A 26645-nucleotide genomic window follows, 5' to 3' on the forward strand; every position below is an offset into this window, starting at 1 on the left:
AACTAGCCCTGACAACCTCAAGGCTGTCCTAAATCTCTCCTGCAGTGAACGGAGTGGACCTACTGCCCAAGGACTTCCCTGTAAGTCAGGTTTGCAGGAGCTGACTGGGAACGAGTTACCTTTCAACTGCCTAGAGGCACAAGATGGGTAATTTGCCGCATGCAGCCCTGGCGAGGTGCAGCTCTCACTGGCTCCGTCGGTGCATGCTCCAGCACACTGTCTGTGAGTTGGAAATGGAAAAGGCACTGGCTGGGCTAGCGCTCTCACTCTTTGCTTATGGGGAGGATGGAGAGGTCATCCTGTGGTGGCCACTGTGGATGTGTTAAGTTTTACAGACTCTACAGGGTATTTTTTGCACTTTGAATAAATAGCGATCCCAAGTAGAACAAACATGATTTTTCTTTTCTATTTCCTATGGCTATTCTCACTCTCTTACAGGCGGGGCATCACAGTTTAGCATCTCAACTGCTGCTGCTCCAAAACAAGCCTCTCTCTGTACTGCACTGGTAATTCACGAAAGATAGGCAATAGATAGAAGCTTGTATAAGCTCTGTGTTCTCTGGTGTCGGTCAGAAGAGAAACCCTATACTTGGTAAACTACGGGTGAAATTTCAAACTATTAAGTAAACTGATTTTCTGCTGAATGTGACCTTCAAGGCTCTAGGTCAGATTTTCAGTGGTATGAGGCATGTAAAGGGGCAGATAAATACCTCTCTGGATTTTTTTGTTGTTGTTTTAACCGAAGGGGTGTTAGGCACCTAGATTCAGCAGGGTTAGCTCAGGCGAGCTTCCTGGTCTGGTCATAAGACATGTGAATGAAGCTGCCTCAGAGTTCAGGCAAGGAGAATATTCATCCCTGGGAACAATTTCTTACTTGGTTAAAGTCAATCCTCAGACAGACATGTTCTCTAAGAACCAAAACAAACACCTGAATGTCTTTTGGAATTGCTGCATTAGTAACATTTTAAATATCTTTTTTTTTTTTTTACACTTTGTTCTGTTTGGTTTTTTTTCCTTGGAAAATGTTTCCTCTGTTAATAATATTTTTGTGTCAGGTTTTGACCCATTTGTTGCTTTTGGGGGTATATTTCAAATATTTTGTCACTGTCAAGCAATATATTTTAGAATCTCAGTCTAAATCTTTAGTACATCATTTAGTACAATCTTTAGTACAATCATTTAGTACTAAATCCTTAGTACAATGTTGCCTACTTTTACTATTAATCTATTTCAAAATTTCTTCTCAGATGAGTGCTGGACCACTTCAGTGATAGTTAGGAATAAAATAACTGTCCACCAGCATTGGGCAGGAGCTTGCGCTAGCTGCCTGGGCTGAGTGGTTCGGAGAGCAGGACAAGCCACTCCTCAATGCGCATTTCATGTGATATATACAAAGACAAGCTCCTCCTTCCACAGTAACTTTTTATACTTATTTTGGAAATCAGCTTAATGTAAAATTGAAAAATTAATGATGTTTAAAAAAGATGGTAATCTTGTTTTTAAAATGAATCCAAATCATATCTCTGAACTGTACTGAAGATTTGTTATTATTTCTTTTTCTTAAAAGGATCTGAAGAAAAGCTGCTATCAAAATGAGGGAACCGAGCAGAATATAAATTAAATAATGTCCCCAAAGTGATTAGAAAGGAGTACTGCAAGTAGCTGAAGTGCAAGAAGAAATGTAAAAAAAAAAGTTGAAGCTTTGAAATATATTTTTCCAAACATCTTAAAAAGTGTCCAGATTACCTGGTGAGTAATTAGCCAGACAAAGGCTAATATTGGCTCTGAATTATAAGGTCTTTTAAAATATTTTTAATGCCCCATATGTATAAAAATGCCACAAATGCAAAATAATGTTCAGGCTCACAAACACCTTATTTCCACAATGTGATTTAAACATGTTGGAAGGCTATAGTTGTGTTAAGTGTGGTCACTTTCACATTTATTTCTGTGTGCCCAGAAAAAATTGACTAAAAAATCTTTAAATGATTAAAAAATGTAGGAAAAAAAACCAGTGCATGTGCATATATATAAATTTGTGAAAAAAAAAATAAGACCCCAAAAATGTTAAGAAGGACAACAAAACATTTTTTAAGACTTTTTCATTATTAAAAAATGAATGGACATTGAAGAATGACATTGAGGGACTTTGATGTCAGCTTCTTCAGGAGCTTTTTAACCTTTAGATTTTATTTTACCATTGGAATACTTTCAAGTCAGGATGTTCTAGGAATGTCTGAAAAGTTTCAGGACTTATTTAATCAATAGTGCTACAGTACTGTGGTTTACTGGGAGGCTCATCAGCTTTAAAACCCATGAACAGAAGATGCAAATTGTTGCCCAAAACAGAGCAAAAGAATTTCCCCACATTTTACTTTTCTATTAATCAAAATTAAAACGAAAGCATTTAGCAATTGCCAGCAAAGGTTCAAACTGATGAGAAATAAGTGTATACACCCCAGAGAGCAGGACCAGGAGCTTCCTGGAGCCTTGGAGTGGTGCCCATGTTTGCTAAGGGTTGGGGCTGCTGGTGGTGACGTGGGGCTGCTGTGACTGTAGTCACACTCCATGGGAACGTGTTAGCCCTTGGCTTCTGTTTTGGTATTTGGATTCTGCTCCTGCCCTGATGTGCCCTGAGTAAGAGGTGAAGTCTTTCCTTTCCTCCAGAGGATGAAACAGGGCAGGTTGTGCCCCTTTGACAGCTCTCTGTGGGACTTGCTGCAGTGGAGATGGAGCTGTGGTGCCCTGGGGGACCCTGCCAGGGGTGTTGGGTTACTCAAAAAAACTGGGGAAAGACTGGCAAGTTTGTGCAGCTGCTGTTGTTGTTGAAGGTTTTTTTTAAGGAAAAGTTTTATTTTACCTCTTTTCACGTCATCCCCTTTTTCAAAACCGCTTTTTCAAGCCTGTACCATTTGGTGTTAATGCATCATAGCTGAAATAAATACCCAACTGCAGCCTTCCCCTCGTATGTCCTCCCTAGCCAGGATTTCTAACGCTGATAGCCCTGGCAGAGGGACTGTAATTGTAAAGCATCAGCCTGGACTTGATTTCATAGAGACTTGTGTGTGCCCGTCGCTTCAAGGTGGAGTTTGACTCCCTCGCCATTGCTGGGAGCACTCAGTGGGTGTCCCTTCAGCATTTGCTTTGGAAATAAGCGCAGTGTCTTAAACTGCACTTCTCATAGATTAGCAGATAATGTCTCTATGGAGATTTATTTTGACCGCTTGGGTTTTAGACAGCTTGTTCTGAATTTTGGCTTTGGCCAGAATGCCACATGGCATTAAAGAGTTTCTGAACTGAGTGGACATCTGCTGTCACAAAAGTGGCTATTAAATTTACAGGCAGGCATAAACAGGGCTGAATTAAAAAGGCAACAAAATCCCACTCCAGTAGGGAACATAAACATAAAGGCTGTGGCTAACACTGCTTAGGAGATTTTTTCCTTTACCTTTCTTCCTCTTCTTTTCTTTCCCCATGTCTCTCTGCCCTAGAGAGGGGGTAGACTCTCTACTCACTTATTCATCTGATCTTGATAAGTAATTCACCACTAGTTTCTCAGGTTAATACTGGACCTTCTGAGCACATTTGGGGTTTGGGAATGTTTAGAGAAATGGCTTCTCAAATAGAAAATAAATATCATCCTGAAAACAGTCAGATCATTGGCCCATCGTACTGTCTGACACCACTCTTTGAAAGGCCATTTTTCAGTCTGGTAGGAGATAGATAGCTAGGACTGGGGGGAGAGCTCATGTGGGAGAAAGAAAATAACTGCAATTATCTTTATTTTCTGTTAATTGACTCATTTATTAAAATTAATATATTTCTTTCTAACAGAGAAGCCTGGGTGAAATTTTACTTGTTGCATCCCCAGACATTGGGCATTGTTATGCACCTGTACTGTGCCCAAAGATGTACGTTGGGGGGACATCACCAATTGTTTTTACTGTGTATATAAACCTGCTAATAAGTAACATTTTACACGGAAGATTTTTTTGAAGGCGTGACTTAGTTGCCATGTACTTTAAGGCACTCCCTGCAGGCCATGGAAGAGGGATGTGAAGGTAGCAAAGGAGGCACCTTCCCTGCGAGCAAAGGAGGTTTTTGCAAGGTTGGGCCTTAGAAGTGGTGAATCCTTCCTGCTGGCAGGAGACAACCAAACCATCCCAACCCAGTGGCCTCATTGGTGGCACATGTGCAGCTCACAAAATGAGTAGTTTTCTAGCACGTTTCCTTTGCACTGATGGGCATCTCCATCACCTCGTGAATGCCTGGACAATGTGACTGGACAAGTCAATGACCTGGTGGACTTCAGCCGTGTCTCCCATCATGGGAAGGTGCCCTATCACCTCTAACATGGAACACCGTCAAGACATTGATTTTTTTCTGCCTCTGCTGAAAGCTTTTCCCTCCCAGACCCTGCAGCTCACACATGGGCAAACCCCAGGTTTGCTCCTGACTGACAGCTATTTTCTAACTAACTGTGTTTTATGTTGTTTACTACTGTTATTACTAAGTAATAATATCAGGTGTTATAATAAAGTGTAAAAGTATAAAATATAACAACAAAAATTAATAGTAAAATTAATAATAAAATTAATAATAATAAAATAATAAATAAAATAAAAGAAAATAAAAGCAAATATAATAATAACAATAACAATAATAATGTTTTATTAGGGAATCTTTCCATGGCATACTACAGAAGAGGATCAAAGGCACTGGTCTCCCCAGAGGCCCATGCCAATGCAGGGTGGGCATGGGGTCCCTGAGGCCCTCTGCTTCAGTGGCTGAGGGATGACCGGGAAGGACATGTCGCTCCTGCAGCATTCCCGGTTTAGCCAGCCAGCCCTGCTGATGGGCATCCCCTTTGCTGCTTAAGCTACACTGAAAGTGCATAAGGAGAGTCTGCTCACGGGGTCTGTGTTGGTGCCACTCTCACTGCAACAGCAACAGATTCACCAAGAAATGTCCCCAACGGCCACCACAGTCAGGGTGAGGATTTTATAGCTGCTGCCTCTGCTTCTGACCAGAAACTTTTCTCCTTCACCCATGGCTTACTGACATGTTAAAATGTAAGGGCAGCTGTTGAAATACCAAGTACTGCACTGTGGACAAATAAGGAACATTTCAGTTTAAAAAAAAAAAATCCCATATGCTCGTGGTTAAATGCTGGGCATAGTGATAGTGAGCAACAGCAGCCCAAGCAGGCCACTACTCATGGCCCACTGCTTGCACATGGGAGGCAACCGTGAAACACTGTAACAGTCGCCAGCGGCTTCCCCACCAGTTCATTTTGCTGTTTTGCCTTGAAATCAAAGTGCCCGTCGATTTAAAAGCTGCAGAACCAATCCTATGTACGTCTTCTGTAGGCTTACTGTGACTCCACTATTGCACACACCCTGACAGCCACGTATAGATCTAAGCAGTCACACTATAAATATTTTTCTATCCTGGTCACATAGGTTAGAAGCTAAGTAGGTTCGAGCTAATCTTGATTTGTGACCCAGCTTCACACGTACTGGCAGTGAGTTAAGCCCTTTTCCAGTGGCATGCTGCCTTCTGCGGGCTGTAATGAAACCCATACACACTAGATGGCCCCAGGAGAACGCAGCACGGCTTGGAAATTATAACTGAAACCTGCTATTTTGGATTAAAAATAAGATAAATAAATTTGGTTACTCCAAATCCCTTCTCACAGAATTACTTAGACTGAGTTTTTCAAGGCGACTGAAAGGCAGCCGGCACATGTTTTCTTATGGGAAAGGCAGAGAATAGCACTGAAATTTTATATTTATACAACAGAGATTAACTTCCAAGATATTCTTTTCTCAGAGAAGCCCACAGACTGGGTACAGCTATGTTGCTGTTTTCATTACCAACATGTAAGAATGGAGCTAGTGAGAGGAAAAAAATAGTTTTTTCAGAGGAAAAATAGTGCCATACTTATGTTTCTGTGACAGAACAACTAAGTTTGGGGAGTAGGTTTTGCGCTCACCACGTGCAATAGTACACCTTGCACAGAGGCGTGGGCAGGGCTTGAGGCCTGACGGGTTGTGCAAGATGGCACTATGCACTGCCAAATCACAGCTGTGAAGTCTGGCCCTTGCTGTGGTAATGCCATTAAAATATAGGAGATTGAGACAAACCCTTTGAAAAAAAGAAAGAGTGAATAGGCCTGGTTAACTACTTGCAAGGGCTTGGGAACAGAAGTTGTTTTGGCTCCATCTTCATAACCAACCAAACATGTCTGTCAGAATCCCTGCAGCTAAATAATAAATGCCAAGAGTGGTCCCGGGGGTGATTTTTAGCACTTCGGCACAGGCTATGAACCATACTACATGTCTTCTTTAGGGTCGGGTCTGCAGCAGGATTTATTTCTGCGTCAAGGAAGATTACAGCTAATAGGATTTGCTTCTTGGAGGCTGTTGGCATGTTTGGTGCAAACCCTGCACAGTGCTTTCTTAAAGGAGAATATGGACCCTATTTGTCATATTTTTATTCTTCTTCTGGCCTTCCACAAGATAAACCCATCTGTTTCGTCTTGTGTCACAGGATGCTCTTGTTCTCAAGACAGATTTGGAAGGTAAGAATGCTAGTTACCCTAGTCGTAGCACCAGTGAAGCAGCTCGGAGATTCCCAATATATATTTGCCAATGATGTAAGCACCAAACCAAATCAACGCATGGTATGCCTTCTCTAATACTTGAATAGTACTAGCCTGAGCATAGAATGACATTTCTGTTATTTCCCTGAGATATGTAGTTGCATACATAGCAATTTTTATTACTTTACTTAATTATAATATTTGTGGGAAAAAGGGTGTAAAACCCAGGGAAGGATAGATGTCTGGCTTATGCATGCCCTGTATACAATAACTTGTAATTATTCAAGTGCTTGTAGACCTGTATAGGAAACTGGTTTGTTAGCCATGAACACGATGTGTGACCTGGAGAGTTTTCTGGTTTTCTCCTTAGGAGTTTGCTCTGCATGTCTGCAATGCTGAGGCAGATCCCTGCAAATATCCCTCAGGACATCCGGAAAATTAGAATAGAAAATTCTTACCTAACAGAATTGCCTCGTGGCTCATTTGAGAACGTTAGTGCCTTGGAGTATCTCTGGCTCAATTTTAACAACATCACGGTGATGCACATCAAGAGCCTGGAATATCTGCCGGCTCTGAAGGAGCTGCGCTTGCAAGGGAACAAATTAAGTTCGGTGCCATGGACAGCATTTCAAGACATCCCAGCTCTGAAAATCCTGGATCTGAAGCACAATCGGCTGGATGTCCTCCCAGAACACGCGCTCCGCTATCTGCCCAACCTCACCTACTTAGATCTATCCTCAAATCAGCTTACCATCATATCCAGGGATGTCTTCTACAGCTGGCCCGTCTACCAGAGAAGCCAGAGGGCAGAGGGGCAGATAGAAGCTATTTCCAACGCCGTCCTGGCCCTTCATGACAACCCCTGGATTTGCGACTGTCGCCTGCGGGGATTTGTCCAGTTTATCAAGTCAGTCGGCCCACCTATTATTCTGATGAATTCCTATTTAACTTGCTCAAGCCCAAAATTCAGGGCAGGGAAGTTTTTTCATGAAGTGGAGCTCAACAGCTGCATGAAGCCACTGACCTCAGCCCCTGACACCAACCTGACAGTACCCATGGGGCTGAACATCACCCTGACCTGCTTTGTGCAAGCCAGCCCTTCCCCAGCTGTCTGGTGGACCTATGCACTCAAACTTCTAAGGGCATTTAATGGTAAGTAAAGCTTTTTCTGATTTTTTAAAAATTTTTATTAAAAATTTACATTCTGCTATTCTACTTACATAGGTCCCCAGGCCATCTAGTCACCACACCAGCTCTCAGCCCCTTCAGAGCATCACAGTTATTGTGGTGGCAATAATCCAAATAATCTTAATCATCCTACATGTCTAAGCATGTCTGACCGGCATGAGAAAATCTTCTTCATGAAGGATATCAGCCAAAGATGAAAGGAGTATAGCCTCATTTTTACACAATTATTTTTATAAGTGGATTTTTAGTAGTAGCTCTTACATCATGACACATGATGTAAGAGCTATTAATAATACATCACTCATACATATATAATAAATAGGTACTTATCTACACATGCACATATATTTACACTATATATTATATATTTTTATATGCGCTCATACTCTATATCATTGTATTTGTATGTACATGTGTGTTTGTCAGAGCACATGTGCCACACATACGCATTTATATACTATTCCCTAAGTTTTCTCAAGAAACACCCACACAAGTCACAAAATCACAAAGCCCCGTTGACTGTCTGTGTCCGTTCATGTTCTACAGCCAAAACAGAGGTGGTCATTTTCCATTAGACTCATTGATTTCTCTTCTTCATTGAGGGCCTTGTAATATGAGGCCTTTTCCTTTTCCTCCCCATCCAGTGCAGCTCTTCTATGCCCTCCCTCATATGTATTTTCACTAAGAGCCTTCAATAGGGCATGTTGCTATTTTCATCAGGTAGGCTAATAATGCATACAGGCACCACACAGGTTATGTGTGTTTCTACTAAGCCAGCTAGCTAAATAAGATAGCACCGGCCCTTAATCCTGGACTGATATTTGCTGCAATGGCAGTGCTGTAGCAGCACTGGTGCATCTTTCCACAAGCACATGCTGAATTAATTACATACAGGCTTTTCCCGACCACAGCCATGTGCCCCTGTTTGGGTAGCTGACAGGATGTTTCATGCTGTTCTTTAAACGGCATCTCACTTCCAGCCCAGTACTTCCTGGCTCCACACGCCTCTTTTTGGCCTGAGCCTCCTGAGACAAACATTTTTCTGCATTCAATCCTAACAGAGGACAGAGCGTGTGTCCCAAAATGCAGCTGTGCCTCCTGCACCTTAGTGACTCTGCCCAGCTTTCCCTGACCTAATGGCAGATGGCACATGGGCGGCTTGGCCTTTCCCTGCAGCAGCTTCCCCAACTGCTTGCGCTGGGACAAGGGTTGGATGAACTCCCTGTCTCCCATGCTCGGCTGTCCCGAGGTGCTTATTGCCTTTTGGCCCAGGTAATGCTTTGCTCATGAGCTCTGTGGGGTTCGGCACACTCCCACGCCCCTCTTCCTCTTTCCCTGGGCAGGGCAAACCCTGCCTGGCCTTTTGGCCCCCATCCCACACCAGAGTGGTTTTGGGGCTGCCCCAAGGGCATGGTGGTTCCCTGCCTGCATGGGCAGGAGCAGCCCCTGCCTGCTGACACAACTCCCCTCTGCCCACAGTTTCCACTGAGCCCATCAGCGAGGAGACCATCCGCTCAGAACTCCTGATCCCGGCAGCACGGCCAGCGGATGCCGGCAACTACACCTGCATGGCCGCCAACTTCTTGGGCAATACCTCGGTGGCCATCACTCTCCACGTGGGGACTCCATGGGCATCCACCTCCCCTCCGGACTGGGTCCCCATCACCCCTGCTGAGCCAGGCGCCCATGTAGAAGTGCGCATCGCTAAGCAGACTGTCTATGGCATCACCCTGGAGTGGTTTGCGGTGGCAGCAGCAGCAGCAGAGCCGGGTGAGACCTGGTACACCCTCCTGGTGGGTCGCTATGATGCCACCCAGAAGGATGCCATCTACATTGGCCCTGGTGTTAACACCTACTCAGTGACAGACCTCCTGCCCGCCACCAAGTACGAGGTCTGTGTGGCCGTGCGCAACCAGGCGCCCCGCAAGGGCCAGTGTGTCGTTTTCGTCACAGGCAGTGATGTCAGCCAGCTGGAGCAGCGCGAGAAGCTCATCCACATCATCGTCATCGTCTGCGCCATGGTGCTGGCCGTACCTGCTGGCATGTATGCCTGCACCGCCGAGGCTCGCCCCGGCTGCCTGGCCCGCTGCCCCGGTGCCTGCTTCCGGCGCTGCCGCGGGGGCCAGCCACAGACCACCGGCAGCAAGGAGAGCACGCTGGACAGCCTGCCCGCTGGCAGTGAGGATGGCCTCTGCCGCTCCGATGGCAGCCATGGTGCCCGGCGGCCCCCGGCCCGAGAGGAGCCTGGCAAGACCCGGTCGCCCCACAGGAACAGTGCTGACCTCTACTAGCCCGGCCCTGGCACGTCCTGCAAACACAGCCGCAGCAGCACCTTATACAGATGACTTCGAGCCACAGCATGTGCTTGTTTTCTTGAAGGACCATGCAAGAAGACTGCATGCTGCAAGGACTTGGGGTACGGTGTGGCACATGACCGGGGTTCACAGCAGGCTTGGGGAGCCCTGGGAATGGAGGTTCCTGGGGTGTGTGGCCACAGGTGTGTGGCTGTGCCCCCACACTCCCAGGCTGCCTCCCCAGCACCGTCACGGTGCAACACACACAGATACACACGAAATCAAGCATTAACCAAAAAACTCCCCAAAACCTATAGCAATGCACATGACAAAAGGCCAAGGGTCTCCCCTGGCTCACTCGTACAGGCGTGCCCTTAGTTCTTTGTTCCTCCCAGCCAGGGAGGCAGGTGGGCAGGTTGGTTTGCTGCTCTGCCCTGCGACGGCTGCTGGCTTCGGTGCGCTGCCCCACAGAGCTGGGGCAGGGCTGCGGTCATAGCCAGCAACACAAAGTGGGGGAAAACTGGGTCAATGTGATGGAGCTGTTTTGTTTCACTTGGAGAAAAAGGGGTTTTGATCAGGGGTGTGGCTTTTGGGAGTGGGCATTTTGTTTGTTTTGCTTTGTTTTGTTGTTTTTTTTTTCTTACTCCTCCTTAAGGTTTACGCAGCCCTAAGAGATTCACAGCCCCAGCTGTACCAGACAGGAAAACTGCAAGTGTTTACTGAACACCAGCGTAACATAGCTGCAGCGCAGAGGTTTGGGGGTTTTGAGTTGTTTTGTTTTTTGGTTTTTGCACTAAGGAGAAGGGGAGGGCCTTTTACTTGTGTCCAAACATATTTTGGAGGACCATTTTAGTTTCACGCTAACACTATCTACCACACTGTCCTGTCCACACATGCATATCTAATGCCTATTGCTACACAGGTGGTGTATTAATGTATTCTTTTTAAAGTTAAGAACAAGAGCTGGTGAAAAATGAACAGTTTGTCTTTTGCAGGCAAGCACTCAACCAGCTGTTTCCCCTCGCACTCTCCCCACACTTGCCTCCTTTTTCCCAGGATGGCACGGTGGCTGCGCGGTGACACAGGGGGTGACTGGGACGCTTGGCCTGAAGCAGCTCAGTGGGACAAGTGGCCATGGGCAGAGAGGGTAGTGGAGCCAGGGCTTGGGAGCCAAAGGGGTGAGCCAGGCACCCACCCCAAATGCAGACAGGCCTCCTGCCCCCCTTGCTGCTTTGAAACCAAAGCTCGCCTCCTTTCTGGAGGCAAAACCCCCCAAACACGCACGTAAAAGCAATCGACCCCCAGTGGCAGAGCAGCTCATGCTGCGTTTCTGAGGGGTCTCAGGACATGTGACTTATCTTTTTCTTTTTTGGCCTCATGCTTTCCAGCACAACCAAAGCACATGGCCAATAGACCCACAGACCTTGTATGTGTTATTATAGACCACCTCAAAAAGAAAAACTAGAGTAGAAACGTTAGCTGTAAGCAGGGAGAGAGCCCAATGTGAGCTTCACTATGTGGCAGCTTGTCTTTCTAGTTGTATTTTGGTTTTTGCTGTGTGTCTTCCGCACCGTCTCTCCTCAGGCCCCACGCTTCCTCCCCAGCACCTCCTTGCACTGTAACTTACTGCGCAGCTTTTGGACAGAGAGCTGTCCGGTCAGTGCTGACTCTCGGTGTTACGCTGCAAGGGACTTCCTAGTCTTGCCAGTCTTTTAGTGTCAAAGTAATAAACATGATGGATTTTCAGAATAGGCAGATGTCCTCTGCCTTGTTTCTATTGCTCTTACAGCTATGAATTGCAAAAGCAAAGAAACCTGACTGCCCAGGAGCTCCGGGGTTTGGCTGCAGTGAGCGGGGAGACCAGGCAGTTGCAGCACATGTGATGGGGGGTCTGGCACGGTGAGAAAGGGGCAGCTGGACAAGCAGGGAGACAGCTGTGTCCTAGAGAAACCTCTGGGGAGACAGTGCATATGGGGTCAGGCGTCAGCTGATGCTGGTTGAGGACCAGCACAGGGATGCTCCCCATGGTACAAGGCGGGGGGAGGCGCACGTGAAAAACAAACCAGTGCCTGTAACAACGGCCTCCTCGCACCCCAGCCAACACAGAGGAACAATGGCAAACTGCAGAGCGAGCTGCTGAATCACGTCCAGGAGACAGCCAGGTAAAGACAAAACATCCCATCACCACATGTACAAAGTTCATAATAAATTGCATACCCAGCGAGCGTTGGCATCAAAGTAAACCTGCCACCTGGTGAAGAGCCTTCCCATCCCCAGACCATACCGCAGCCAGCTGCAGAGCACAATGGGTGCTCGGCCAAGGGCTCGTCTGTGACCCTGCCTGTCCTCCGCGGCAGCCTGCTTCTCACCTCCTCTCCTTGCATGCTGGCGTTGCCCAAAACCCACACAGCCCTTCTCCTGACTTGTGGCACACAAAGGGGCCATTTGGTCACCCTGGAAAGCCCTCTGGCTGCCTGTGCGGTCACAGAACGAGCGATGACAAGGCATCGTTGCCAGCAGAAGCACACCATGCACAGAAGCACCTTCTGCAGATTTTTTTTTTATTTATTTATAACTTCCCCCTCCGCCCAAAGATGAAATACAGAGTAACTGGAAAAAAGTCTCACAACATAGTAATAAAACATCTTTATTCCCTCTTAAATATAATCTCTAAGACTATAAGATTATAATTCCTGTAAAATCTTACTTAATTGAATGGTCTTTACAGACTTTCCTCACTGGAGAATGAACGCTGAATACTGGCTTCAACACAACGTCAGGAAAACAGTGGTATGGGGAATAAATCACGTACCTTTGGTACCTCGGGAAATGATGCAGAACCTGGCGGAGACACAACCAGCAGAAGGGCCCTGCTCGCGCAGGGTGGCAGGAGTAGGGCCAGGGGCTGCACGTCCCCTCCCTCCCACTGGCTTGCAGCCAGAGGACAAGGATGAGGTGACCACATACAAATGCGAGAGCCTGGGCCTCGCACCACACAGCCCCAGGAGGAGGAATAAGCAAGAAAATGGTGGAGGAAATGAGCGATGTGGCAGGAGCGGCTCTGGGAGCAGCGCTGCTGCGATGGCCCCCAGCCGGGGCCCTGCTGCACCTCTGGGCTACAGCTCCTGGCTCAGCCTGTGGGTGGTATGAGCCATGGTAACCCTCCAGCTCCCAGCTGGACTGAAGTTAAAAAATACAGGATTTTCCCCGTAAGCAGGTAACTTCTTATTCAACCAGCTATCCCCTAAGCTGATGAAGACCTGGTGCAAACAAAGGGAATTAGACCAGCTAAGAGGGTGAGAGAAGAGGAGCCTGAGGACCAGGTCTGCTGGTCCAGCTGAAATGACAGCTGGAGAAGTCTCATGAACCCCCTAAATTAACACATTGTCCTTGCCCATAGGGTTTGCTCCCCATCTTGATGTTCATGGTACCAATCCATGACAGCACAGCTGCCCTGCGGGACCTGGGCTCAGGCAGAGGGTGCAGGGAGCTGCTCCCCAGCCAGCCTGGCACATGCTGCCTTCACCCCAAGGCAGCAGGCCCAGCTGAAAAACATCTCCTCAGAAACAAACATGAGGGAGAAACTGTGGGGTAGATCCAGTGAAAAAAGTCCTCTCCCTTCACTGCCTTTTTACTGTCACAGAACAGGAAAAAAAAGTGTCAGCTGCCCCTCAACCTCCCCCTGCCATTAACTGTTACATAATTCACTCAAAAATAGCTAGAGCAAACCAGAATATTTTAAGGAAACCTCCTTTTGCACTCACCAGTCCCTGGAGCAAGCCAGGAGAGACGATGAAACACATTCTCTGACACCTCCTGCTAGCAGTGCACAAACCCAAATGATATTTCCAGGCACTTCCCTGACCAACATATGTGACTTTCCAGCGCTTGTCTGTATTTTTCACTTATCATTTTTCTCTCAGTTTTACCTTGTCTTCCCTGCTGCTTTAATCATGGCCTTCTCTTGCTGGCCTTCCCTTCATTAGGGGACCTGGTGTCAGAAGGAGGCAGTATCGAGTGAGTGCTGCTGCTGACCTTCTGCACTCGACTTTTGCCCCATCTGGTCTAGGGAAGGCTGAGGTGGCCCTCTGGTCCCCCATCAGCAGGCAAGTCCAGGGCAGAAGCAAAGTGCAGCATCATGTCAAAGTACTCTGGCAAAACCCAGCACAAGCTGCAGGAGAATGAAGAACTTCTAGAAGCCTGCCCGCTTCCCTTTTGGGAATGAAGGTACCCAGGCCATGAGCACATCGCTCCGCCAGCTGTTAGAAAAGCATGTCGCGCCCTGAGGACAGTGGGTACCAGCTATGCGCTACTCTCCTGCAGCCTGCAGTGTCACTGCTGTAGATCTGCACATCGACTCAGTGCTGGTGCCACAGCCAGGCCAGTGTCTTCAAAAGTGGGTCTGGGATTTAAAGCGATGGGTTTTTGTACACCTCAAACCCACCTGCCAGACCAGGTCAGAAGTGGCATCTGCCAGTGCCTCGGCTGCAGAGCGCCTTGTTTGAAAACCAGGACTCTGGGTAGGGACCTCCAAACAGGGGCTACATGAACACCCTTCCCCTGGGGAGACTGTGGCCGGCGCAAGGGTACTCAGCACCCTTGTCAGACAGCTGCAGGGAAGGACCAGCACTGGGACACGAGCCGAAGGAACTGCAGTCGCAGCTGGACACAGACCGCAGCATTTACTATGGGTGGGGTGACTCCGTAGCATGTGATACTTGCAGAAGGTGAGGGGTGGCTACAGCAGCGAGAAGCTGCTCTCGGTTCACAGGGTGCTGACAGACATGGGGAAGACCACAGCACATAAATATATCAACGCACAGCCACAGTCCGCAGTCTCCAGGGGCTGCCAAGCACGCCTAGATGTGGGGCTCACCTATAGCTGCGTTCCTCTTCTCAAACTTCATTTTGAGCTCTGACACGAGGGCATTGTGGGCACTGCTGTGACCTCTCTTCTTCAGCTGCTTGTTTATAAACTTGGGAGTGAGGGAGCCAGACACAGTTGGCACCCGCCAGCCTGGGGCCTCACCCCTGGGAGCCAGGGTGGGGGGCGGCGGGGGCAAGGGGGCTGTCGGCGGCATGGGGGCAACCTGTATGTTGTTGTTGCTGTTCTCATTGTGTAGGCTCTTGGCATCATCTTCAACGACAAACTTCTCCGCAGTGTTGCTGGGCCTCTTGAGCTTCAGCCACTCCATCCTGACTGTCCGGGACTGCGGGGACTGTCTCTTCTTTATGATCCTTCTCACTGGCATGATTTTGTTGGACCGCTTATTGCGCCAGAACATGGCAGTAGAGATCATGATAGTTATCAGCACCATTATGCCCATGACACCAGCTAGCACTCCTAAGGCTTTCATGGGGTTATCTTTAGTTTGCATCAAAAAGGCGGCCATAGGCCCTTTGTGAAGAGTCTGTAAAAGAGTACAAAGAAAACACATGACTTACTCTATGGGACAGACAGTGACCCAGAAATTTCATTTGTCCAAAATATGTAACAAGCAGGGCTGACTACTGGAAGTCACCTCTAAAAAAAATGCGAGTCAAAGAGCCAGTCCAGGTTTTGAGAATTTAGATGGAGCAGGAGTCTGGGCAAGCATTACAGTGTTGTGAGATGGACGATTGTCAAACACAAAAACTTACAAGAGTGTTACCGCCACATTAGGACGGATTCCTGCATGTCACCATAGTGTTTATTTAACTTGCAAGAACTGAGCAAGGAAATAATTGGCTCCAGGATCTGCAGCTGTTTTGTTGTACTACATTTCAGAGTTAATTTCCTAGGAATAATAGCGTTGAACCCAAACAGAAGTTTATGAGTAGAAAATGATCTTTTAAAAACAGTTGCAGGTGATACGGTGATGCAGTTTATAGGACTATTACTGAGCATGGCATTAAAAAGATTATGAGAAAACGTCACTTTAGAAAATTACAGTATACAAATGAGTAGTTAGCAGGTATGTGCTGCATTCTGTTTTCAAGTACTCTTTTACAGACAGAACAAAACTCTTTGAGGTAGGGGACATAAGTAGAGCTAAAGAGCTTTGTTTTTAGAAATAAAAGAAATAAGCAATAACATAAGCTACATATGGCATATTAAGGACAAATAGATGGCCAGTTCACTTTGCAGCTTAGCACACTGTGCGTCTCGGAGGTCCCCGTATAATTTTGCGGATTTTGCCCTGTGGGTGGAGCCTGGATCTTTTCACACTTTTCCAGTACATGATGGTGGAGATCACCATTGTTACAGAAATGGTGGAAAGGACGCCACTCGTGCAAATTCCAAATATTGTCCATGGACGCTTCTTGAGGCCTAAAATATAGGATTTTACCCTGGACTTGATCTGGAAATATCAAAAATAAGAGAAATGGTCAACCCTCACATAGTTATATTTGAAAGAGGCCAGCATCTATTAAAATACAACTAGTGAACTAGGGTAAAATGTGTACAGTATAGAGAGCATGTAAAATAAAGGGAGTCAAGTGTTGAACTAGGCCCAGGAGAAGAGACAGTTGCCATGATGCTGAACTGAATCCAGAAACACTAAAAGAAGTTAGGAAGCCTGTATAAACACCTGGTTGATTGGAGAATAAAGGGTAGCAGTGTGGCACATAGATCACCCTTATTCATGGTATGGTTGTCCACCCTTGGACTACATTTCCCAGAGAAGTTCATAATGAATACACGCTTCTGCAAGGGTATCTGGACAGACAGTGGTGTTGTGCAAGGCCAGGAGATCCTTCAGAAATGGCACATTCACAAGCAGGTTTGTTTACCAAGAGCTGGTCATAAAGCTATGTGCGGCTGCGGAGAGACAGGGCTACCCACCATGCCCCACTCCTCTGGCCTCGACTTCAGAAGAGGATCAGCACCCGAACTTTGCACGTCTAGTAACAGGTTATCTGCATTTTAGGCAGTGGTCTAAGTGGTCTAAGTTCCCAGCTTTTGGTCCATGGGGAGAAAAGGACACCTCCAGAGTACACGTGTCACCACATGCGAAAATAGGTACTTGAACCTCTGACCTTTAGACATTTAAAGTGAGATCAGATGGATTTCCCTGTATGATGCTAAACGAAGATGCTCATCTCTTTCCCCTCCCCAGTCTGTGGAGGGAGATGACTAAGAATATCCCCAAAGGATGCTTCAGAGTACCTCTTGTCATGTATTACATAGGAACACATTTTTAAATCGCATCCCTAAAACCTAGGGAATATAAATTCATCAATACACACCCTATTGTCTTCACTTCTGTATTTTCACAACCTACCTCAAACACATTATGCAAGAGCCCTCTTTCCCTACCCTGAATGTTTCCTTTTGCCAAAGAGAAATGGGTGAAGAAATGCTACTGAAACTCATGGACCACACTACCTTACAGGTAGCGACCAATTTTCATCATTTTGCTGTGCAAAGACTTTTTCCATTATTTAATTAGGAATGGACCCAAGCAAGAAACCAAAAGCAGAGCAGCCCATAACTTGGGTGGAGCTTGGATTCACATCAGCTTTGCTGTTGTGCACTACATTTATTTTGTGTACTTAAATCACATGAGATGACAGAAATTCTACCCTGGCTTACTTCATGTGAGAGTCCGAAGAATTGTCAGATAAACCCTGCCAAGTAAGAAGTACATGACCTGAAATGAGTGCTCTGCTGTTGTTTTGTTGTGACTTCACAGTTATAATGAGCACTGGCCCAGAGAAGGGTTGGGGATAATTGGAGGGTTACAGAATGGTGGCAGAAGTTTGGAAGTAACTAAGATGTTCAGATCAGCTTTGAGAAAGGAGAAGTCCAATTGTGGGGCAAGAATACAATTAAAAAGATTAAAGCAACTGTCTGGATTAAAAGACATCATCACCCATTTTTTATTTAACAGGCACATATGGTCCCCTGCAGAACTCTTGTGACTGACTGACCCCTGGCAGAAAAGCTCCTCAGCCCAGGTCCTGCAGGGTGCTGAAGTGTCCGGCACTCAATGGGACTGGCCAGCTTTTGAGAGGCTCTAGCATTGATGCATGCCTTTGAAGCTGGTTTCATAAGATCTAGCACTGTGCAGTTTAAGTGCACATAGACACCACAGTTCACAGTGTGCAAACATCCACAACTCCTGGCAGCTTCTCAAGAGCCTTTCATAGTACATGGGTTACAGTTAGCAGAACAAACGGGTGGCGTATCCAGAGTTGGACCCAACAGGAGTGAGTGGCTGAGCCACCAGCCAGCCAACTCTCATGGTCTCAACCATGAGACCAGCTAAGGCTATATTTAGATGTCTAAGTAAGCAGGCGAAGCTGTGAAGAGCCCAAGCTATCGCAGGTTATAGACCACTCAGGCTGTGTCAACTTGAGCAAGCAGATCTGTACAATGCACCAGCTGGTTCTGAGGAGCCCACTTCCACATATTCAGCATTTCTGGGGTTTTGCTTCAGATTGCTGTAGTCTGGTTGCAGGGTCCGAATGCCTGCTGGCACCAAGGCACACTAGGTGTGCTCCCCAAACACATTTTCATCTGAAAAAAGTCCACTGTGCATGCTTGGAGCTGAGACATGAACTATCCTGCAGTATGTGGGTACGATCAGGAGATTTGCCTCAGAAGTAACTCCTCATCCGAGGTAGAACACAAGCTGCCCCCTCCAGTGCTTATCCCAAAGAGCAGTGCTATCATCATATATGAAGGCTGCCTTTACCTCACTTTGCAATATAAACATGAGCTTGGGGCAAGACATCTCAAATCAAACCAACCTTCTCTGAAGAACTTTTTGCAAGGTCCATGTAACTGTTGGAAGAAGAGGCTAACTGCTCGGCAAATGTGGCAAAGGATGCTCAGTGCCACCAGCAACCACAGTTCCCATGGCTGCAGAGTCAGTACGAGAGAGGAGGAGATATCCACATTAATTCACAGAAAGTATTTGTTGAACCTTTCAGTTAAGGGAATCTAAAACCGAGACTCACCAGCTATATTTAGAAGTCTAAATGAGTGGCCAAAGGTATTAAGAACCACAGATTATGTTGTCTAATCATGGATTTAAGCCTCAGTCCATGAAGAGGTGTAAACAAACACCCCCATATATTTGCAGAACCTTAGTGGAGTCACAAGGAGGCAGAGGGATCCCCCCATCAGGCCAACCTTCAGGATCAGGAATAGGAATCAGCTTTCTGTGAAAATCTCAGGCAGCAGGAATAGATTTTTGAGTGAGACATAAGGGTGAAAAGAGAGTGGCTTTTTCAGCATGTTTCTTAATCTCCTGTCCTGTCTCAAACAGAATTCCAGATGCCACTCAATACCAATTTCCATAAAACCAGACTCAGTTAAATTAAAAGGCCTCTGGAATTTTTTACCACTGTATTATTCCAAGCGCTAAAGGTCTTTTTGATGTGCAATACTGCTGAACTTAGCCACAAGGCATCTATCTCGAAGGGCACAGCCTTGCGCTAATTGCAATGGTAAATGTTAATCAGAGAATATGCCTGTTTAATTACTTGGTGACATTAACACTGCAGGAAACCTCTAGAGGATGCATTCAAAAATATCCACCTTACCCAAAATCAGTAATACATAAATGCCCACCAAATAGCTAACTAAAAGAGACTTTGTACAGCTGGAGCACAGAGGGATGAAACATACATTTGTAAGAGCCTCTGAGAACATGTGCGTGCGTGCGAGTACACAACGTCCCTATACCGAGAGCCTGTTTTATTCACAAAGTGTTAACAGTGACTGTGCTGTCTCTGGGACGTAGGGAGTGACCAAGGGTTTGTACACTGACACCGCATCTCACTCACTGCAAACTGAAATTTGAGAGTGGTTTTTGCAAGGAGATATGCTGCTCTTGGATAAAAAAACCCCATCCAAATCATTGCAAGCAATGGAAGAAGTAACGGAGAAATGTACAAAAGCTTATGGAGTATGCAGCATCAGATTAGTAGTGCAGATCCTGCTGAAGAGACCTCAACATCCCTCAGCCCCACACACTAACAGAGAGGTTACCAGCTTATCCTGGAGGGGAAGGAAAGCTGGAGGCTAGATGCTGGGGGCCAACAGTGGGGACAGTGCCTGAGGCCACCTGGTGCCACGCACTCCTGAAACATGTGTCCTGCGAGAACCCTGAAAGAAAGGCAGGGAGGGCAGGTGCTCCCACTGTTGGCTGCAGGTAACAATTCTTATTTGCTGTATAAAACCCACCAAAACTTACGGCTTCCATGGGAAATCAAAGCGTTAAGCAGTTTATTCCTTTCTATCCGTAAGAATGGCTAAATCACCAGACTTTGTCACAGAGACCCAGCACATGCAGTCCCCCAGCTCCACATGGCAGAGCCTTGAAGCAGCATGCCCTGCCCACGCTGCACGGCAGCTTTCACGGGGCCTGCAGCAGGGCTGGCCAGCCCCAACAGGCAGCCCCATGCCAGGCACCCCCTCTGCTATGGCAGACCCGAGCCCTCCAGCAGCCCTGGTGGGGCAGGCGCTGACAACAGAGAACGGGAGTTACTCCCGTGCTGCTGGTGGCGAGGTTTACCTTGCCAATGAGCACAAGTGTTCTCTGCAGACACCTTTTAACTTCCAGCAAGCTCTGAACTGTATGCAAGAAGTATCATATAAATGCACCTGCTAAGGAGTATCAGTGGAATAAGAGGAGACAGAAAAAAACAGAGAAAGATTGTGATAGATGAAGAAGCAGTTAGGTGCATTTTGACCAAAGAGAAGGCCAGCTGCTGTCGGTAGGAAGAGATTTGCATTTTTGCCCCGTATGAGTGTGGTCCAGAGACTGTCAGGCTAACGACGTGTCTCTCATCTACTTTAAAGCCCATTTACTCTCTGCTGGTACCTACTTAAAGGCATGGCAAGGCAGTTACAATAAATAAGAATCATGCAAGCATGTGCTGCTCGCCATAAATCCCTGCTTGTTCTTTGGTTGACGTAAAAGTTGGACTAACAGGAGACTCAACCTCCATGTGCTATCTTTTAGAGTTTTCTTGTTTTGTCTGCTAATACTACTGCAATTATCGAATTCACACCCAAAATTCTATGTACTTTAAAGCATTTCTATAAAGTTTTCTCATTTTTCCTATGTCACTTATGTTGACTTGCAAAACTGGCCTGATATATTCCACTCATATTTCATCCCACTACTTTCCACTCACTTTTTGTAGGGGAAAAAGATTGTTTTCCTCTCCTGAATAAAACCAAAAAAATCTGAAATTTAGCAGTCATTATTTACCTTTACTCTCAGGGATCTATAGTCCTTACTTTGCATATATCTCTAATAATCAGATGCCAGAAACTCATCTCCCAACCACGTTGTGGTCCTATCTTTGTACATTTGCAATTTCTCCAATCAAAGTGTCTCTTACATTTGTGTCTGTAGAATCCAGCTTCACCACAAGGCTCTAGAAACACCCTACAAAAAAAGAGCTAGCAAGAAAGGAGAAGCAATGGCTGGCAACTTCTTATCTGTTGATTTCAACTCCTGAAGCTTTTTAAAGTAGCCTCAGAAATGGAGCAGGCAGCAACTACTCTTTGGTGTCTCTGAAGGATCATCTCACCTAAGGAGTTTTCTAAAATGTTTGATTACCTCCTCTGTGATATCAATCTTCAGAACTGCTGTGGTACTGAAGGATGGGGAGCCTCGGTCTTTGGCCTGCACCACAACTGACCATATGCAGTCTTTGTTCTTTGTGATGTTGTGGATGATGTCCAGGGAACGGATATAGGATTTCAGCTTAATTTCCCCAGTGCTTTGGTCTATATCAAACACATTGGCTGGATCTGCTTGCATGATGGAATAATCCACAATGTTGTTGGGTTCTTCTGCATCTTGATCTATAGCCTGGTAGGGGAAGTGTAAAGAACAATAATATTATTGTTTGTATCTTTGCCTGAAGACAAAACTCTAAATGTTTCTGAGCATTCACTTGCAATAATATCCATGCTGTGAGATGACTGCGCTGTTTTTGTTTCACCTTGGAAACAATTTCCACTTTTCTGGTATCAGCTACACTATACCTTCTAGTGAAAAACAGCAGGACTAGAGTTCTTTTTGTGTAAGCTATTTCTATTTGAGATTAAATAATATCAGAGGAAAAACTGAACCGTAACTATCTGTAGAATGCAAATGGTCCACTGCTGGGGAGTTTCTCACACAGCGTGCGGGACAAATGTGAAGTGAACAGAGAACAATGGGATTAGCTCCATGCATGTTAAAGTACAACTGCCTTAATTTTTATGCTGCAGTATTTATTCTACTAACATTAGGTGTGGTGTAATCAGGCTTCACTATATGCATTCAAATATGTGTAACATAGGACAGTCTGCTCCTCTGCCTGTGAATTGTTATTGCAGTTTTTTTACCTCCTGTTCCACACTGAGCAGTGAATACAATTCTGCAAAGCAAAGGGAAAGAAATTGTGATTGAGCACAAAGGCGTGGCAGGAAGGTTAAGTATTCAAAACCCTGTACTTTCATTCACTCATCTTATTTGGGCTTCTGATGATCACTGTATAATCCAGGATCCTCCACCAGCTGATAGTTCAAACATTGTAATAGAACTTTATCTTTTGCCTATAGAATTTATTTCTTCTTCTCAGCAGTCTGTAAATACTATCACTCCACGCTTTAATCCATTTGTTACATACAAATAGATGTGCAAAATAAAGCTCCAGGAAAAGCAAACTTTCAGGCATTCACCATAATCCCTGAGCAATAAACAGCAGAGCTGGGGCTCTTCCAAAGCACTCCGCTTTGTGACACATTGTGTCGTCTCTCACCTCTATCTTCACCGGTGACCCGATGATCATCGTCTTTTCCTGGATGTTTTCATTGAACTCGGGAGAGTGGTCATTGACATCTAGCACAGTGATAAACACTTCAGCCAAGCTGTATTTCCCATCTGTGTCCTCTGCCTTCACATAGAAATTATACTTGGAGTTCACTTCAGCATCTAATATGGCCCAGGGCTGGGTGTAAATTATACCTGTGGATGGGTGGATTAGGAACCTGGAAAAGAAGCATGGAAAGACTTTTGGGGTTTTTGGTCACTTAATGTGTGTTTACAGCCTGGGGTAAAGGTGGGCTTTAGGCATTGAAATGCTATGCCCAAGAACTGATACTCTTCACCTAACTCTTGTCTGGCTAATGTTTCCAATCATTCACTCTACCTATTTTTTGCTAATTCCTTTAGGCTTGAAAACCAGAGAACTATCACTGTCTGGTGTTTTTCTATCTATTGTGCATTTTAGCTGCATTTTCTGTTAAAGCCTTTGTCCTCAATAAATGCTCAGTGTGATGGCCTTCTCCCAGAGCAATTTCTTTGTGTTAAAACATTAAGGAACCACCTACTTTTTTTTTTTTCCAGTTTGTAAGTACCATGTATTAGATCATGTCCTGCATAAATTAAGATTGATTGATATCACCTCAATAGCTAAGGGAAGCATGCTGCATGTATCATATTTAAGCTCTTCACTTCTCAGAATGGGTAAGAAAAATGGCTGCTCTCAAATCCTCCAAAGTGCAGGGCAAATTATCTCCTCCAAGAAGAATCACTTTTCCATAGAGAGGCACTGGGATGGAGTGGGTGTTCAGATTTAGCTGTAGCAATTCTACACATTCATAATTACTGAGACGTGTCAAAAGTGTCAGCCAAAAGCTCAGATTTATAGAGAAGACACCAACCCAGTGCAGGCTCCAAGCAGTAGGGCTTTTAACAGATGGAAGGTTTTATATACCCTTTAATTAACGTATAGGATAACAAAATATTTTCTGTATTCCAACTGTGAGCACAACTGAGAGTGATTATAAAAGGGGCACTTAATAATCCAGAATCTTCAATTGTTTTCATCACCCTGTTAAATACAAATACAAGCCTTGATGAAAGCCAAGACCTGGAGGTAGAAAGAGCTTTGCAAACTCCTGGTAGGAAACAGGGCCTCTGCTGAGTCCCTCCTTAGCACGCAACCCAGCCTAACCATGCAGAGAGGACTCTCATCACCTCCATTTTAGTAGAAGAATAGAAGCACTGAGATGTGAAGAGATTACAGCAGTGTACCCCACTTCCACTGGCAGCTTAGATGTAGGATTACCAGCATAATGGTTTTATCTTCAGCAGTCAACACTATTTCTCTTACTCCAGTACAACTCATCTTTCTGCCAGAACAACTGCATAACCACTGACGTACCCCGAGACAGAAAAAATCATGCCTCTAATTGAAACTCAAATCTGCATCAAACAGACCTGAAGGTCCTAGGGCTAGGAAATCAATCTAGCCTTGCAGAGCCATGCCATTCTGGCACAAGAAAAAAAAATAATCCATACTTAAGAAGGAAAAAAAAAAAAGTCTTCACATCTTCATTTCCTCATTCAACAGCATAAGAACAGTGAATCTGAGCATCCCCATAACCCCAATCAGAATAAAGTTGGACTCACATTTTTTTCTAAATCCTTTTCCAACAACCTTCACAAGCTTCTTTGCACCAGCTGCTACATTTTAAACCTAAGAGGTCTGCCTGCATGACATGACCTTTGCCTGCTTGCTTCAATGCATTTAGCAGCTAGCTTAAGGACTTAGTGAAGAGCTCAAAATAATCCATCCTGGAAATGTTCCCATATCTGTACCCTTCTGGCTACAGAAGAGGTCCACCCTTACCATCTTGGATTTTGGACTTTGATTGTGCCTCCTAAGAGTTCAGCTTTAACTCCAGGTGGATAATGTATAGAGAAAAACAGGTTCTGGGGATGAGTGCCTGAAAAGCTCATTCATTTCCAGTATGCTGCCCTGCAGCCCCACCATGTCCAGGAGCTCAGGTTCCACCAGTAGTACCTGTGACGGTCAGCAACGCTGGCCATGGCTGGGAGCCCCAACCAATGGGTCAGGGCAACTACTGGGATGGAAGCAGTGAGGGAGCAACCAATGTTTCAGGATGTTCTTACTCCAGCACTGTCCCCAAAGGACAGGGAGAGGAAGCTAGGCATCGTTACAAAATCAAGTAAGCATCAGATTCCCTTCTTCCCTGATGCAGGACTATTAGGTTTAAATATATAAAATGCTTTGAACACCCAATGCAGCTGGCCTCCAAAGCTAAAGTTTATATTCTTGAAAGTCTTGTCATCTTTGATTTAGTTTGACAAGAGTTGAAACTGAACGATTTATACAGCTATATGGAAAGGGAAGGGGAAAGAGCAAGTGATTTTTTTTTCCTCCAGAATTGACTTCTAACAACAACTAGACCAAAACCTCCTCTTTCTCTTACAAGCATTTTTCAAACGGTGACTGAACAGATCCTGTGTATTGATACTTCAGCTGCCATATGTCTCTTTGGGGGCTTCTGGGTAAAATTCCATGGGTTCATGAAGCAGATATTTAATGATCACACTACTTTTCTGTTGTTTTCACAGAACTCTCAAAGAACATGGCATAAATGTCCTTGGAAATGAGTATGTCAAGACTGAGTCTGTTCTTTTTTATTTTTTAAATTCTTTTAAAACTCTGCTTAGAGGATATGTAGGGGTTTTTGTTTGCTTGTTGTTGTTTTTTTTACTTACAGATCTGCTCCTGTTCCATAAATAGAGTACTTGACTTCTCCCCAGAGCCCTGAATCTGGATCTGTAGCCTTAAGAAAAGAAAGTAAGAGTCATCCTTTACTAAATTGCAAAAAGAAACGTTTCGTTTTTCTTTTAACAATAGGCCATGTAAAAACCCAAATGCTTTCTCCTCTTTTTGCCATCACATTTTTAGGAGGAAATCACATAAACAAATGTGCATATAGAAAACTGCAAAATCTAACAGAAGGAAATGTCACTGGCTGTCCCAGGGAAGCTGCTAAGATGCCGCCCGTCTCCTGCCTAGGCTCTAGCAGGGACAAAGCCACTAGATGGCTCCATCTATTGACATTTAACACATCCTTCCTTTAATAGAGATGAAACTAATCTCAATGACACGAACAAACTGCCCACTCTCAAACCCTCCTAATTATCAGTTAAATGTTAATGTATAGTCCCTAGACAAAATTATTTACTTTCTATAGAGTATTCTTAAGCCTCTGTTTCATTGATTCAATTTAAAGTAATGCATAACAAACGTTTCAATCTATACACAATATTTCAGCTTTGTTTTTATTTTAATCACTCTTGTGGCTGTGTGACTTTTAGTAATGCAGATACTACACCAGATGATATCTTTGTTCCGGACTCGACTCTTGTTGGCTTCCTTTCTTAGCTCAGGATTAGGAAAGCTATTGATTTGGTAACAGCTATTTCCACAAGCTCCTGCTTCTCTGATAGCTCTGAGAATGTATTGTATTATACCATTGTATCTGGGCATCAAAATTCATGGCAGCAGTGGTTGGTTCATTCATCTTCCTCTTTAAACATCTGAAAACTGGAACAATGTCTCTTTGATTCCTGCATGGTTAACATAAGACATCTGCAGCTCTGCTGATAGGTGTTTTTTAGTTCTTTGACATGAGCTTGTCAGCTTCTCTCACCCCATAATTTTGACCACAGCCTGCTTTAGGACTGCCTAACTTTTCTTAAAACATTTGCACGCCTGGGACTTCTGCCAGAATTGCCATCCTG

At 45.2% G+C, this 26645-nt stretch overlaps 2 protein-coding genes across 2 annotated transcripts in view; one reads left to right on the forward strand and one right to left on the reverse strand.

Annotated features, from left to right (window-relative positions):
• Positions 1–6473: 6473 nt before the first annotated feature.
• Positions 6474–10126, forward strand: LRIT2 (leucine rich repeat, Ig-like and transmembrane domains 2; the record flags this gene model as incomplete). Its single annotated transcript, XM_082002520.1, has 3 exons — positions 6474–6583; positions 6975–7756; positions 9272–10126. The coding sequence occupies 3 exons, from the start codon at positions 6474–6476 to the stop codon at positions 10081–10083; spliced, it is 1704 nt and encodes a 567-aa protein (XP_081858646.1). The 3' UTR covers positions 10084–10126.
• A 4819-nt stretch (positions 10127–14945) lies between these two features.
• Positions 14946–26645, reverse strand: part of CDHR1 (cadherin related family member 1) — a gene marked incomplete at its 3' end in the record, with an annotated part of 45284 nt that continues 33584 nt past the window's right edge. The window contains exons 14-17 of the mRNA XM_082002149.1: positions 25614–25681; positions 22843–23071; positions 21651–21905; positions 14946–15497 (exon numbers count right to left, since the gene is read on the reverse strand). Of these exons, the coding sequence (XP_081858275.1) occupies positions 14946–15497; positions 21651–21905; positions 22843–23071; positions 25614–25681 (1104 nt within the window). The remainder of the gene's footprint in view (positions 15498–21650; positions 21906–22842; positions 23072–25613; positions 25682–26645) is intronic.

The sequence above is a fragment of the Phaethon aethereus genome, assembly GCF_964289735.1.
Source record: "Phaethon aethereus genome assembly, chromosome: 7".
In the NCBI taxonomy this organism is placed as follows: Eukaryota; Metazoa; Chordata; class Aves; order Phaethontiformes; family Phaethontidae; genus Phaethon; species Phaethon aethereus.